The sequence below is a fragment of the Pelmatolapia mariae genome, linkage group LG17 (assembly GCF_036321145.2).
Source record: "Pelmatolapia mariae isolate MD_Pm_ZW linkage group LG17, Pm_UMD_F_2, whole genome shotgun sequence".
In the NCBI taxonomy this organism is placed as follows: Eukaryota; Metazoa; Chordata; class Actinopteri; order Cichliformes; family Cichlidae; genus Pelmatolapia; species Pelmatolapia mariae.
In genome coordinates, this window is record NC_086242.1 from 10,338,119 (window position 1) to 10,354,690 (window position 16,572).

The 16,572-nt window shown below is 40.1% G+C and overlaps 2 protein-coding genes and 1 long non-coding RNA gene across 6 annotated transcripts in view; 1 reads left to right on the forward strand and 2 right to left on the reverse strand.

The window, feature by feature from the left end:
• Positions 1-3,283: 3,283 nt before the first annotated feature.
• LOC134646946 (transmembrane protein 60-like) lies at positions 3,284-6,088 on the reverse strand. The gene is made up of 3 exons (XM_063501002.1): positions 5,926-6,088; positions 5,498-5,619; positions 3,284-5,389 (listed from the first exon to the last, which is right to left on the reverse strand). The coding sequence occupies exons 2-3, from the start codon at positions 5,579-5,581 to the stop codon at positions 5,072-5,074; spliced, it is 402 nt and encodes a 133-aa protein (XP_063357072.1). The 5' UTR covers positions 5,582-5,619; positions 5,926-6,088; the 3' UTR covers positions 3,284-5,071.
• A 1,713-nt stretch (positions 6,089-7,801) lies between these two features.
• LOC134615895 (uncharacterized) lies at positions 7,802-9,892 on the reverse strand. Its single transcript, XR_010091370.1, has 3 exons — positions 9,805-9,892; positions 9,043-9,204; positions 7,802-8,728 (listed from the first exon to the last, which is right to left on the reverse strand). It is a non-coding gene; the product is annotated as an uncharacterized LOC134615895 (long non-coding RNA).
• A 299-nt stretch (positions 9,893-10,191) lies between these two features.
• LOC134646652 (protein PHTF2-like) overlaps positions 10,192-16,572 on the forward strand; it is a 60,654-nt gene continuing 54,273 nt past the window's right edge. For all 4 annotated transcript variants that reach the window (XM_063500513.1, XM_063500516.1, XM_063500515.1 and 1 more), the window contains exon 1: positions 10,192-10,382. The gene's annotated coding sequence lies outside the window, so the exon portion shown is untranslated. The remainder of the gene's footprint in view (positions 10,383-16,572) is intronic.

Here is a 16,572-nt window from a genome sequence, read left to right on the forward strand (position 1 = left end):
TGACTTGATTCTCATTGGTCTGGTTGTGTTTTCTCGACCGTGCATGACACTTGCGAGACTTTAGTGCAGGTGGGAGTCGATCCATTAAAGGTTGCCGCTTTAATCGTCAGGTGTGCGCCGACAGTATTGAAGAATTTTTAACAGTTAATGTCTTTCTGTGTGGATGATTTCACTAACAGCCATCCGTGCTTCAGTTTTGTAGAGTGAAATATTATGAATCTGTAATTTAGCTTTTAAATGAGTGTTCACTATAGGTGCAACCATCTTTTATATACAGTTTATGTCAATTGCATTTTTTAGTAAGCTTCCACAAAATGTCCTGCAATAACTGAATTTTTTTTTTGTTCACTTGGGGGCAGAAATATAAAACCGTCAACACTATCCTGACATACTCTGAAGATGATATATTAATAATAATGCATTGGATTTATATAGCGCTTTTCAAGGCACCCAAAGCGCTTTACAATGCCATTATTCATTCACTCTCACATTCACACACTGGTGGAGGCAAGCTACGGTTGTAGCCACAGCTGCCAGACTGACAGAAGCGAGGCTGCCATATCGCGCCATCGGCCCCTCTGGCCAACACCAGTAGGCAGTAGGGTAAAGTGTCTTGCCCAAGGACACAACGACCAGGACAGAGAGGCTGGGGATCGAACCGGCGACCTTCCGGTTACAGGTGCCCTTCCCAAGGGCTCAGGGGTTTGCAAAGTGTTTGCAAACAGTGGGAGGCCTGATGCTAAAAAATAATCAATTCAATGCACCTGAAAGACACTTTAAAGCTCCTTAGAAGTGAAGTCACATCCTTAGAATATCTGCAACTCTTTTCAAATACTAGCAGCCAGTGTAAAGAAAAAAATACTACTTAAAGCATCTCTCATATGTAAAGTGTAACTTTACTTTACACTTTAGCCGTACGAGTCCTTTATAAGGCTTTGTGAATGTGCTTAAAACCTACAGACACCCATCTGACTTTGAAATTTGCTGGAAGCATCTTTCTTATTTTCAAAGCCATTCCTCCACCTCTGTCCAGCGTACACCTGCCTGTGTTTTCGGCTTCTGTTTCCCTGTTATGCAAGCCGCCCCCTCACTGCAGTCTACGGCAGTGAGCTCAGCAGTTTTTAACGGTCCAGATTTGAGCAGACGACACATACACAATGCAGTAGCTCTGTAATTCAAGGCTGCTGTGTGTCGGGTCAAATCCAGCTAAGAAGAGCCTTTCCTCCCTCCTCTCTTCATCCTTTCCTGCCAGGGGAGCTCAGCTGACCTTTAAAGTGCAGGATCGAGGCAGGAAGTTGGTGCAGAGACAGTGAAATTAGTTTTGGATCATTCATGATAAACCAACTCGCTCAACTGTGAATGCACTCAGTCAGTGAGTGCATGGTATTCTTTCATTTAGTAAATTACTGCGGGTGCTATTAATTTTATTCTGTTCATTGCTTTATTATGTAGCATGAAATGTGAAATAACCCTTATGTACTCTGCAGATAGGATAAGATGTACTTTATTTATTTATTTATACATTACCTAAATAAATGGTTTATTAGAATAAAGTGGAATATTTAAAACACAAATGATACTAAAATGAGTTAATTCAATAGGAAAAATACATTAAAGGAGCTCAATAAGTCAAGAAATAGATTTAATTCAATAGAACTGTATGTAGAATGCTGAATATGATAAATAAATAAATACAAGTACAAACAACAAAACTAGTAAAGCAAAAACTGCCAGATGGCATTAAAGAGACATATTGTTACATATTACGCCACAAGATTGCTAATAAAGATGCACTATTGCTTCCCCATATTTAACTTACTGCTACTCTAATTACTCCAGTAAGAGAAACGTTTTCGCACGTTGGGAAACTGTACAAACCAAAACCAAAGCAATAAGTTAATTTATTAACACTAAGAAAGATAGAAAAATGCCTTAAAACAGGTAAAAACCTGCTCCTTATAATGCTGCCTGTCCTACATGAGCTACTCATTAAAAAGTAAACTGGAACTAGTTTCACAAACAAGTACAGTTATTACTTAACATAAACTGAACCAAAATGCAGAAGCAGTGTGTGAAACTCAAAGTACATACTTACATCTGCCATTGGAATTAAGGGGTAGGTAGCAGGCAGGTGCTGCTAATTAAATGCTCTTGATTAACTGATCATCAGCGAGTGTGAGGGCCTCTATAAAACAGACACACAACAGGCCTCAGTTAGGATGCGAAATATTCAAATGAATGACAGTACAACTAGAAAAAGGCTGAACAGATATGGCTTATTTGGAGAGTCTATTTGGACATCTGGACAATCCAAAAGATGTCTGTAACAATGTTCATGGACAGACCAGAACAAAATGGAGATGTTCGGTGAAAAACACACACCTCTTCCCAACTGCGAAGCACGGTGATGGAGGGATGTTGATTTGAGCTCCTTTTGCATCCACAGGACCGCAAGTCAAAGTCCAGAACTCAATCTAAGTAAAATACTACAGCGAGATAGAAGAAGACTGGACCGAAATTCCTCCACAATGATGTGAGACACTGATAAAGTCATACAGGAAATGATGACTTCAAGTTATTACTGGGCTAGTTTTTCACAGAACTGCAGAGAGCCATGTGAAAACGTTCTTTCTCACGCAGCAGCAAGTGCTTTGATCTGCGCCCCCCTCCTACAAGATAAAGATGAGAAGTTGTGTGCTGATTAATGTCAAACAAAAAAAGGAAAATCACAAATAAGTTGTTATATTTTTGACTCTATTGTGACATTTTGGATACATTTGTTTCTTAGATAACCTTTTATTTAGTCAGAGCTTATCTGCTGTGAAGATAAAGCATTCAAGAGCTAAATTAACCTGCAAACATAGCTGCTCATTAAGTGAAGCAAAAAAAAAAAAAAGGTGCTATAATATTTAGTCGCATAAAATGAAATGAAATGAGATACTTGCCTTTTCCATCTTCTTTAAAGGTGTTTTTTGGATAGTTTCTCCCAGTTATTTTTTTTCACAATACAAATACATCTAAACTTTAAAATCCTGTCATAAACCATTAAATTAGAGTGTTACGTAACGCCAGATAAACTCGTGCGCGCGTTTCAGAGGAGCTAATGTGTGAGAGCGTGCACGCACACCCTGCTGTTAGCTGATTGGCTGCCTCACAGTTCATTTCAGGGCACGTCCCAGAGGGATTTTCCCCAACCACAATACTTTGTTTTCAACAAGCTCTAGCTGATGCCATCCTTCAATTTGGAACCACTTTTTTAAGCATCATTATGAGGCACACAGTGTAATGTAAATCACTCGTTTATTATTGTAACACATGCATGCAATTTCAAAAGAACGTGTGCATTTCCTCTCTCTCTCAGTGCAGTGCAAAATAACACAAGGAAACAACCGATGGCACTAAATACATTTCACCCATGCACAGAGTCAACCGACTATGAAACTGGAATCAGCTTGGTGCTCTCGTGGCTAAAACTGCAATTTTTTTTCAACCACACAAAGGTTTATTTGTGATCAGAGTTTTGGACTTGAGTGCAGAGACTGAGTTAAAGAGAACACATGATGATGAAAGTACAAAAGAGAACTTGTATAAGGCAGAGAGGGCAGCCTGTGGAAAACGGCACATCAGATGCTTCTTAAATCCCCCACTTCTGTGTTTGCAGCTAAGCTCGCTGCTGTCTTTTAAAAGTTTTAAAAAATAAACCTGGAAAACAAAGCAAAAATTTACACCGTAGTTTGTAGCGAGCGTGATAGTTACACAGGAAGTAGATTCAGTTCCTGCCTGTGCAGCTGCCGTCAGTTACATCCAGCAAAAATAAACTTTAGAAAAACAATACTGGACATTTTCAATCCATAATAACACAAAGCATCAGAGGATGTTTTGGGTTTTTTGCTTCCAGTGTTGGCTTCACAGTAGTTTTACATTTACAGCTGTTCCCATATGGCCATCTTTCAGCTATTTTGGCCATGTTTACACGACTTAGTAGCAGCTCAGTAGAGTCCCAGCTCTACTGATGCACACGTGTCTGGTGAGGCCTGAACACCCACAGCTGCAGGAAAGGTTTAAGATTATAATATGACTAAACTAGCATGTATATATTTGTATTAAAAAAAAAAACAGCGTAATCGCTCACAGTCCAGACCCATTGCACTTCCTTTAGCACCAACAATGTCCACTCCGGTTAAGGTGATAAATTCTGACAGGTGTCCAGGCTGTGAGGCAGCAAAGCAGCTCCAAACCATGATGGTACCTTCGCTGTTGGGGTGAGCTTTTATTTACTGTTGTCCAAAAGACAGTGCTCAGATATAGTCTTTTCCAAATATGGCATGTATTGTAGTGTGCTTTTCTTCCTCAAGTTCTTCCAATAACATTTCTTATGGTAAACTTTATTCAGCTGTTTGGAGGTGTTTTTGTCATTACCCTTGGTTTCTTTTTCACCTCCCTGGCAAGTTGGCAACTTTCCTGAATATCCTCTGAGAGTTCTTCTTAGTGTGACTCGACAAACATTCAGTAGCTTTATTTTCCAGTTTTGTGAACCTGCAAATGCTTCTTCAAAGTTCCTGTGAAAGTCACCGAAACGAAAGCGTGGTTCACCCCTTCCAGTTTTTCTTTAAAAGGGCAGATTTTTATCAAGAACCAGGCTTTGTTTGCTCTCTGATCTCATTAAGGTGCTTTTTCAGATTCACGTCCATTCTCCAGCCTGGGTCTGGGAGTTATTTCATCTTTTATAGCATCATGCAAAATCCCGTTTGTGCTTCATTAGTTTAGCCAGATTGTGTTTCTCTGCAGTTGTGAGTGTGATGAAGATCAGGCCACATTTTCTGAGTAAGTTATGATGAAATCTGTGCACTTCCAACTGTGTGATCTGCCTACACAAAGTCTCTTGTTCTTAACAGTAATACTGATAGCTGAAGTGGAGATTTGATTCTTCTTTGGAAACATAATCAGGCTAAGCTCCTATTTCACAAAGCCGAGACCAGATAAACACAAATCTCCTCCCAATGTCTGCCTTCGTGTTTTTACACAGGTTTGTCGAGGGTGATGCAAATCACGCCAAGGTCTTAGGCGGCTACTAAGCCTCTCTCCTTTCAGGAAAGATATTCAACCCCAGTTCCACCAGCGCCCCCATTAACATGGTCCACAGTGGTATGCACACAAACGTCAGCTTCACGTCAGCCAGCCTTTCCAGCTTGGCGCACAGCGTCAAGCAGAAGCCAAGCTTCAGCAGCATGGCTGTCAGGTACCAGCTACGCAGGCGCAGGTCTGGAGAGCCGTTGCGCGGGTCGTATCCCGGCTTGCAGCGGCCTGCCATCTTGATGGCGAGCATGAGGATGAGGATGCCATCGAAAACCCAGACAGGGAGAAAGATGAGGAACCAGTTCCACTGCACCTGTAGAGAGGAAAGGGAGAAGATGCTGATACTTGAGGTTGTTGGGAGGAATGTGTCACTGGATGGAGACTGGGTGGAGATTGCTGATGAAGCCATGAAAACTGTTACCTTTCCATCCAATTTGAGCACCAGCATAATGAGGAAAACCAGGGTGAAGACCCAGGTCAACAAAACCCTCTGAGCCAGAGACATCTCACTCAGTGGAGACCAGAGGAGGAGACAGACAGAAGCTGCACACAGACAGACCACAAGTGCACGTGTTATAATCAGAAAATATGTTAAATAATGACAAATGCATGCTTTTGTAGCATAAAAAGTGGATTTAAAAACTGACAGCAAGGCAGGAATCAGAACTAACTGGATTATTTGGTGTCAGCTATGCTCTCCGTTGCAGCATCAAACAACATTTCGCTGATGGCCGCTTTGAAATAATAATTTAATGCCATAATTTTATTCATTGTCAGATTAAAAACGCTGCAATTGGAGCTAGCTGTTACAGCCTAATAGCATTGTGCTAATCGCTGGCTGTGACTTACTTTAGTGTGTTTCCAGCTCGGCAGACAGCATCTTCTTTCCACTGTGTCCTACGCATTCACATTCTCATATCGTTTCTTATAGTCAGTCAGGTAATTATCAGCAAACGTGTCCGTTAATAATAATAGACTGGGAGATTTTTTTTAGGTCCGTTATCCATACGGGTCCCGCCTGTCCTGGGAGCCGATTGGTGCTCCTCACGTTTGTTTTAATGTCCATCACGCTGCGTTTTAACCGTAAAGTGTTCACGAATGCGCAAAGCAGTTGTTGGGTTTTCCTGTAGTGAGTTTTCACGTCCACTAGAGGTAAGTAAAGTTCTTTTTATTTTTTTCCCCGGCATTTCCAAGAGCACCTGGCTGCAGCCACTGGGGAGCGCCATGTTGCGACCTCCACAGTAACCGGAAACACGTGACCTCCAGTGACCGGAAACACGTGACCTCCACAGTAACCGGAAACACGTAACTTCATTTAGATCGACTTTGACAGCGAAAACTAAATTGTATTTTTGTTACTATTGATGCTGCTGATAAATAAATTTGATTCTAAGTGTTTTAAACCAGATTGTTTAAAAATAAATTATTTATCAGCACTTTTCGCGGACAACTGTTTCCGCTGAATCAGCTGTTTCGCTGATTTTTTTCTTTTTTTTTCTTAACCGCACATTGTTTTGTGCGTTCTGCTTGCTGTAGACCATTGTCAATTAATCTAGTGCCGTGTCTTCTGCACAGCAGCGGTCCCCAACACCCGGGCCCGTTTGATACCGGGCCGCGAGAGTTGAGGCTCATGTGTGAAATTTATGCTTTTCAGGGTTTTTAATCGTTAAGTCGGGTTCCCTGGGTCTTTTCCCGTGTTGTAGTCGTGTGTCTTATTTTGAAAGAACTATTTACGCGTTACCATAGCGACCAGAGAGCGTCAAGAAGCAGAGAGGAGGATGTTGCTCTCAATGTTGTTGGTGCATTTCATGAGCACTCTGCTAATAAAGTTACACAATCACACAATGAATTCACGTTTATTATTATATTTACAAAATACCACAGTTTTTGTCTTTGTCTGTATCATTTTATTTTGTTGTATTTATCCGTGACACCTTAAAGGCCGGTCCGTGAAAATATTTTCTGACATTAAACTGGACCATGGTGCAAAAAAGGTTGGAGACCGCTGCTGTACACTACAGAATGAGTTTAGTTTGTCGAATTTATATAAATATTTGATCGCTAACAGTGTAACTCTGAAGTGCTGTACTGTATGTTTGTAAGTTTTCTCCCCGACAAACACAACAATGCCGACGAAACGTTTTGCACGGTTTCATTTTATAATGGACTTATGTTTCTACGAAGGTTTGAACTTGTGTGTTTAAACAAAAGAAAAAAGTGTGAAAATGTTCGTGCCTGTCTGAGGACAGTGTATAAAGCATGTAGTGAGGGGTTTTACAGTCTTAAAACATGTGTAATAATTGTAAAAAATAAAGTTGGCTACTTCGCAGATTTCACCTACCTACTGCGGGTTATTTTTAGAACGTAACTCCTGCGATTAACGAGGGACTGCTATATTATTAATAGTAGAGTCTGGGGCATCTAATTGATTCCTTCCTACCATCTTTCCAGAAATATAAGTGATCTGGAAGCTGTTTGGCTTACTTACAGCAGTAGCACTTTTTGTACCTGCAGAAACTCCAGGACACATTTACTAAGTGTTCGTTGCTGTATGTGCTGCAGCTGCAGCTTTGAAATTTTTTTGAGAGTTAATACTTTGGCTATAGTGTCTTGTTATGAAATGTACAAGAGTAAAAGTGTTTTTAGCATGTGCTTCAAAGATAAGTTTGACTGGGAACCTCAAAGCTCAATAACCTGTATCAACAAAAATTCACTGCAGCCTGTGTGATATTTGATGCGTCATAATTTATTCCAGTCTATCTTGCAAATACATATTTTCATTGCAATGTCATGCACAAACACACACAACTATTAGATCCTTAAGATCAAACCTGTGTCATTCTTTTGGTCCACTGCAGTGTAGTAGTCAAACAAGAAGAAGTGAAGTGGCCACAAATGGCCAGCACAGAGCCCAGAGGGTTAATGCGTAAAATGTGTAACAATATTATTGATTACCGGGTAATACATTAATGTTAATATCAAAAATCAGCTTTTTACTCTAAAGTTACAAGTATAAACAATGCTGTTACATTTACACTTAAATTTTTGACTATAAGTATGGACATAAAACAAGTGAACAACATTTTATAATAAGTTTAACTGGAATTCTGTACACTGAAAAACAAATAACACATAAAAAACACAAACAGCAGGGCCTTCATCTGTCCATTAAATGTCAAACGTGGCATTGACCTGTAGTCTCTGCTTGTCAGCACATGCTTTTAAAAAGAGCTCCATGTCCTCTGCAAACTGAAAAACAAAGAGGAAGAAGTCCCTCTACACAAAAACACTGCAGATAACAGGCCAGCAAACATCTATTGATCTGTTTGAATGCCTCCTCATCATGTGAGCCTTAAAGTTTTTTTTGTAAGAAGACTAAGATCACACTGAGGGCGTTTGATTTTCATGGACTTTCTACAAGCCACAGTTTCATTTAGCACAGAGGGTAGAGCACATGAATGTTCTACTGAAGATTCAGAATGTTGTAGATGCTGGAGACAAGACATGGAGAGGGAGATGGGGCTTCTCGGAGAGTTCGGTGGGGAGCAGTCCTAAACGCTGACATGACAATAATTGCCTTGCCATATCCCCACGCTGTATGACTGTCATGTTACAGACAGGGCAGTGAAAGTGCACCGGCATATCATTTTGTCTGTAAGAGAGGACAAAAAAAAGAAAAAAAACAACAACATGTAATTTAAATGTAGTTGTATAGAATGCAATCAGTTTATCTAACAATCAGATTGTACATATTAACAAAAATATCCAAGCCATCCTCAATAATTAAAGCAAAATGGTGTGGATCACAAGAGCTGTCAGGAATGCGGTGAACAGAAAAAAAATACTATTTAATAAAAACACACAATGTGAAAAGCAACTTTTAAGTCAACAGAGAGACTGCAACAGTGCTGAAAAGAAGTGCATATTTATAACTTTAACTATGAGGTATATTTAATACCAACATACCTTTGAAGGCAAAGCATTTTTAATGTGTCCATTTATATGCTCCTCAATCTTTGCCTTGACAGTAGGGCTGAAAGTGGGGCACAGAGGGCAGTGAAACAGCCAACACGTGGTGCATTCCTGCAATTCTGGCTTGGTGGCAGAATTCCAATTTGATATGAGCATCTAAAACAGAGAGAAAAACAGATAAACACCATATACACATTTAAGTTCAGGTTTAGGCAGAAATAACACGTTACAGTTAGCATGTAAGAGATTTGGGGAGAAAATTCTTTACAAAAACATAATTTACAAGAAACTTTTATTTGTGACATACGTATCTATTGACATATAACAGACAATTTAACAAAGGCTAAATAAAGTCTGGGCAATAAAAAAGCAGAACAGAATGGAATAGACAATATTAGTATTTATAAATGTATAAATCTCTTTGTGACGAACTTTACAATGCTCATTCGAAAGACATGAATAAAGCGCAATATGCAGTAAATGGAACAATGTGCATTGATGTCAGATAGTGAAAAGCAGTGAAGCGAATTTGTTCATAACAAACAAAAATCTAATATGTCCGAAACTGACCACTAAATGCTAACCAGAGGTGTCAAAAGTACACACATTCCTCACTTAACTTTAGATACCTCGGGGGTCTGACCGTTGTTGTAACGCTAACAAAGTGCCGACGTAATCGGTGTAAGCAAAGTAGATGATTCCTAGAAGTATATAATTATTAACGGCAAATTTATACATGGAAGACTCTGTACCAACCTTTACGATCAATTTGCAATGTTAATGATCCATGCAGGAACGAGACAAAAAAAAAGAAAAAAAATCCATGCAGGAACGTATTTCCGCCTACTGTGGAGGTCACGTGCTTCCGGTTACTGTGGAGGTCACGTGTTTCCGGTTACTGTGGAGGTCCCAATATGGCGCTCCCCAGTGGCTGCAGCCAGACCCTTCTCGGCATTTCTGATTATATCCTATTCGTCGTGATGGTATTTAAAATTTTAACCCTGTATTTTCTCGTTTTTTGACTTTCGAAATACTTATTGTATTCATGTGTGACCCTAGTCTTCTTTCCTATTTGACAACCATCGATGGCGATTATTTGCTGAAAATATAACTGCGCCTTTATGCGGCGGTTTACGGTAAGGGGGCCGAAGTAGTATTTTTACAGAGAGCGACAGAAAGGGAAAGGCTAATGCTTGAAACATTGGCGAGCAGATACTCAGCATCTCCTCCAGACAATGGACAAGGCTGGCTAGCTCAAGTTCATTATAAACTACGCTTAGAAAGCGCGCCTGAGCTCTGTGTGTGGACTCGGAGCCGCCTTCGCAGTCAAAGAGGTAAGACTGAGCGGCTGCACGGCGCGTTTAGACGGCAGTAATCAGGGTTTCGGGGTTAAAGACAGCTGTGTGGGCTGTTATGCCTGCCGGTGGCTCAGCTAACATATAGCCTGGCAGAAAGAAGGAGGACTGTCTGTGTATGAACCAAGACAACCACGAAGACTACCCGAAAGCACAGTGGCTGCTTCCAGCTACATGTCAGCTAGCATCAAAATTAGCTGCATGTGTTTCCCCACTCATAGTGCACCGAGCTTTACTTCACAGTAATGCAAACGTTGCCATTTTTAGCCTGTGTTTTACTTCCTCTACCTCTTTGCTATTTTTAAATCTTCCACATCAATGTTATTAAGGATAAGGATTAAGGATATTTTAGTACAATCTTTTCTCACAGTATTTCTATAGCAAGTAAAAAGATAAAAATCAACTGAGAAAGCAATCAAACTTATTTAAAAAATAAAATAGGCAAGCAGGGTTGCTGTTAACTATCATCTTTATAGTAATACCGTTTATTGCATGGCATTTTGTTAGGCTCTGACTGATTTACTACTTAAGCTAAACTGCTGTGTGAAAGTATTTGCCTGCTTTTTTTTTTTAATTTATTTGCACATTTGTCACACTTGCATGTTTCAGGTCAATAAACAAATTTTTATATTAGACAGTGATAAGCTGAGTAAAAACAAAATACAGTTTTTAAGTCATGGTATCATTTATTAAGAGAAAAAGCTATCCAAATCTACCTGAAGTTGCGTTAAAAAAAAATTGCCCCCATGTGATTCACCACATTTTTTTTGGCCAGCTCAGTTCAATTTAACTAGCCACACCCAGGCCTAATTACTGCCAGGCCTGTTGACTCGTGAAATCGCTTCTCTAGAACCTGTCTGACAACATGAAGAAGGCTAAAAGATCTCAGAAAGAAACTCTTCGTCTCACAATCTAAAGTGAAACTGAAGAACTGATGCGAAGCAAAGTCATTGACATCTATCCGTCTGGAAAAGGTTATTTCTAAGGATTTGAGACTTCAGTGAAGGACGGTGAGAACCATTATCCAAAAATGGAGAGAACTTGAAATGGTGTTGACCCTTCCCAGGAGTGGCCAGCCTATTTAAAAAAAAAAAAAAAAAAAAAAATACTCCAAGAGTGCACCAGTTGAACACCAGCTGAACTCTTTGGAATGTCTGAGTCCTGTTACAGTCGGCATAAAACTAACACATCATTTCACAAAATGAACGTCATGATGTGTGTGTTTCTGTGACTTCCTGTGTAAACATGATCAACATTCAAACATGGTACTGTGATGGTCTGGGGCTGCTTTGCTCCTTCAGGACCTGGACAGCGTCCCGTGATTGATGTAATTATGGATTCTGCTCTATACTGGAAAATCCTGAAGGAAAATGTCCAGCCATCAGTTTGTGTCCTGAAACTCAAGCTCACTTTGGTTATGCAAATTTTCCAAAACACACCAAGTCCACCTCCAAATAGACTTGAATCTGATTGAGATGCTTTGACCTTAAACAGGCTGTTCATACTCGAAAAACTCTCCAGTGTGGTTGATTTAAAACAACTCTGCAAAGAAGAATGAGCCAAAATTCCTCCACAGTAATGTGAAACACATAACAAATGATTTAGAATCAGATTTTTCTTTACTAGGTTTATCTTTGTCTGATATGTAAAATGCGTTTGAGCTGAAACATGCACATGTATCAAGCAATAACAGGAAGAAGTCTAGAAGGAGGCAAATGCTTTTTCACTTTATTTAACTACGAAGACCCATTTATATCAAATCTGGTTCAAGCTATACAAACACAATATTTAAAAAATCAGCAAATACAGTGAAAGGTAGCTTATAGGACATAAAATGGCACAAAAATTACTAGTGCCCTCCTACACAGTCTTTTAAATCAATTAAAACATGCATCTAAGCAGCTATAATTTTATGTCTGCTTTTTGTGGCTGTCCATAAACATTGCATTTCTTTGAACCATCCAACTGCTTGCAGGCATACAAGTAATCAGAAGCCATCAGGGTGCCCGTAGTCTGCTAAGCTGTGATGTACTCTGCTGCATGTGCTGCAGATATTAAATAGAGGGCTACAGCCGCTCTATTACAAAAAAAAAAAAAACCCGACAAATGTCCGTGTATATCCTTCATATCTGTGTATCTCAACTAACAGATGTGCCAATATGTGTGATAGACCAATAACAGCAGTTTGCCTCGTGCTCATCTGCACTATTCAAATCTTTATCTGTCTCTTCTACTCTATTGTACTCTGCTTTAAAACCTGTTAGTGACTGTGTCAGAAAAGTGAAACTGCTGCAGGCTTCTGCAGGGGGTCATGCTCTCAGTTTGGCAGGCCTACTGATTATCCAACAAGTTTATCGTTGAGCCAGTCTGTCTGCTCCAATGTCTAACAAAGTCATCGCTCACCCAGATTTCTATCTGCAGTCATAATTCGACCTCTAAATTAGTCCACTATGTCACACCGGTTGAGTCGCTTTTAAGCCTAAAAATCACTTTTTCCTATTAAGCCGTACACGCTGAAGAAGCAGATCAGATTATCCTGATTATCCTTACAAACACTGTGACAACAGCAGTAAAAATGATCAGCTGCTGAGTTTTTTCCGCTGTTGGAGCAGTTATAACCTGACTGTGTTTGCAATTCAGCCAGGAGTGTAACATTTTTTTTATTTATTTTTTAATCAAACTGCAAGTATGTGACTTGTGCAACAGCCAAGCAAACCTTTAATCTCGCTTGCTGTGAACCCCATGTACAGCTTATACTGTAGGGCCTCGTATTCGGGGTAGAGAAATATAATTTTCTTAGACTCAGTAGGGTTGTGTTAGTCATATGATCATCAACAGGAAGGGGTTTTCCCCAAAAGGAGCTACTAGGAACTACCTGTTTAGCAAGAAAAAATTGTGAATGACATCCGAGATCTCACTTAAATCCCTTATGAAGTGCCTTTGAGCAAGGCAGTTCAGTGCTCTTTTCCTGCCTCGCTGCAGGAAGCTGTGGTTCAAAAGTGCAGTTTGTTTGTTTCTTCCTGACAGAAAGTAGATTACTGATATCACTTTTGTGTTATGTTGCATATTCAAAAATTTGCTGTGGTGTTGCACACACATGGGATTCCTGTTAATGCACAGACACACAAACAGGGTAGGACTAGGCAGCTCGTGTGCCTTTAAAACACTGATTAATCATCTGCTGGTCCACTACTACAAGTCAGACCATGTATCTGCGCAGCATCGTGGTGTGCACACACAAATGTGACTTGTAGAGAATGACTCCCTCGTTGAGTGACCTTCTGTATATTTTTACACCCTTTGGACTGGCATTGCAAGAGTCTTTTGGTGCTGCAAGGCCTTAATTGTCATTTGTCTTCACCTGACAAATGTGGATGAAGGGATGCCCAAGGCTGGCTAGAGAGAGATCCCACTTCTTGCTTATGTTCTTTGGGCTGTTATTTCTAGCTGAAGTTATTAAAGTAATTTAAAATAAAAGCAGTGTTTCTGTAAATAGTTTCTACTTCTGCACATGTGAGAGTGCATTATCTGCATCTCTATCTCATCCTCACCTAGTCTCCTTAGTTGTCTCCTTGTTGCATTCCCCCTCTATTTATTTGTCTCTTTGAGGAGCTCTGAGACGATGGATTGCATTTTGTTTTGTGGAGCTTGAATCTGCCTGCAGAGCTTGTTATATCATCAGCTGCAACATAGTTACATCACACACTCGCCTGCTATATCATCTTATGCTACGGCTGCAGCTTGGCCTGCATGGAAGTGATATCATGCGTAGAAATAAAGTCACTGCAGTGGTGATTGTGAGCAGAAAGGTCAGTTGACCTCATAATCACTAAACCATTTCTTTGTTATCACCTTAGCTGTACTGCAGCTAAAAGAGCAATCAGTAACAAGGTGGCGGTGACCAGAAGCTGCAGTTGGGACTCCAACAGTTTACACAGGAAGTCACAGAAATGCACGCATCCTGTTAAGTCTGAATGCTGCTTTAATAAAAAATAAGAACAAGGAAACATTTAGTAATGCCTCGGGAAATTCTTGTTCTATAAACGTCCCGAATCCACTAGGACTGGGCTATTTATTCTGAGCTTAATCTCAGTGGCGATTATAGCTTTCAGTGATTATGAGGACAAAATAGTCTGGGTAAAAAGATGACTCTTTTTGTGATATACTAAATCAGCAGTCAAAATGCACAGCAACATTAAAGAAGAAAAATGGGGAGTTTCAGATATAGGTATTGATATAGGGTGAAAGGTGGGTTACATCATGGACAGGTCAACAGTCCATCAGACTGCTGATAGACCATCAGCCAGTTTAGACTCACCTGTTTAAGTAGTAGTTGGACAGGAAAGCCAAACAGAGCAGCCAGACTCCTCAGAAAGGGTGTTCGAGCCCAGCAGCTCCTTGCTGTGTGGCACAAACTCAAATCACTGCAAAACCATCTCCCCCTAAGGCTTAATGGGGTCTGAGGACTTGTCCTCAGTTGGCTGAAGGACCAGTGACCTTATCAAACGGGTCTTTACCCAAGTTGTGCTCAAGGTCAAGGTTACATTTGCTGTTTTTACAGGCAGTAACTTGTGGTGAATTGTGAGCTAGATCTCATTAATGCTCTGGTTATGAATGCCACTTGTCAAAGACTCTATAAAGTTTATGAGAACTGTGTGTAATTAAAGCTCAATATAGTCTCCTCTTGACAGCTGGAGGTCTCTAATGAGCACACATGTTAAATGGAAGAAAATCCAGCTACATAAAAGAAATAAAATCAAATGTTTCATATTTACTGGTGGATCTGGAGGTTATGTCCTGAGAGCTGGTAGGCATTTCTGTAAATCAGGTTTTACCATTGGGAGCATTTTGACTCTGGACCCGATGAGGATCCGTGCTAAACGCTGTAGTTCTGCTTGGATCGATACAGCTCTGTGCATTATCCTACTGTTGCCAGCTGACGTACACACAGGTGCTTTTGATAATTTTTCTCAGAAAAGAGCTCTATCTCTATCGAAGTTCTGCAAACTGGTCACACATTACGAGCTGATAAGAAAATTATTGTGAACAGGAAGTGCAGCCAAACTGACAGGAGCATCGGACGCCTCTTGCAGGGTTTTGCAATTCAAAATAATTGAGATCTTAGATTGGCTTTAAGATTCGGCAGCACTGGGCAGGCTCCCCTCTTTTACACAGCTAAGCTACTGTAACCAACCAGCGTGATTGTTTCGTGTTTCTTCTTCCCCCATTTGGGATACATCTTCATCACTGTAAAAAGAAATACTGGACTCTAAGTGAAACTTACCACAAAGCCTCATATCTAAAGTCATAAGGTCTCAGCTGTGTTGCAAACTTTTTTTTTTTTTTTTTTTTAATAAGCATCCTGTCTTATCTCTCTTCATGCGATAAGGAGATCATTTCATGACTCCCTGAGGTTACAAGTCATTCTTTAACTTGGGTAATTGCGAAGGGTTTTTACTGTTGTCCATCACTTCAGTATGACATTACAATAATGTAATAATGCTAATCATATCTGATCATTTACTAGCACAAATTACCTGAATTTATTTATTTATTTATTTATTTATTTTTATCTGAGTCTGATCGGTTTAAATGGAAATGCAATTTTCTCATAATTTTCTGAGTCGTAAAACTCTGAGTCTAGGGGGAAAGTGTGGCATTTTAGGAATTACTTCAGGACATGCTGGGACTGCCTGCCCTGTTATTACCTGGAAGGTTATTGTTGAGGGTAAATTGATGGCAATAACGACAGCATGTTGATGATGAAGGAGGAATTGTGAGGATGATTGTGATTATTCCAATCCTTCTCTTGACTTTAAACAAGAGCTGCCCTGTTAGGTTGAATATTTGGGTCCCTTGCTGCCTGTTGTTAATCATTACAATTTCTGAGAATTCATACTGTGTCTGCAGGCAGACTTTCTGTGTTTGTGTTCATTTGAAGTTCAGCAAATGATACACGCTGCTTTTTAAACCCCCCTGTGGAGCCTCGTGACATGGACCCATGCCAAAGTCCAATTACACAGTGCTCAGGAGGCGCTCAGGAGGCACTCGCGCACGCATTAGAGCCCCATTTTAGTGAGTGACCAGAAAGCCACTATAATACGTGAGAGCCTGAGATGCACACAAACACCTGCTGCTGTTGCTTTTGAATCTCAAATGCAATCATTTC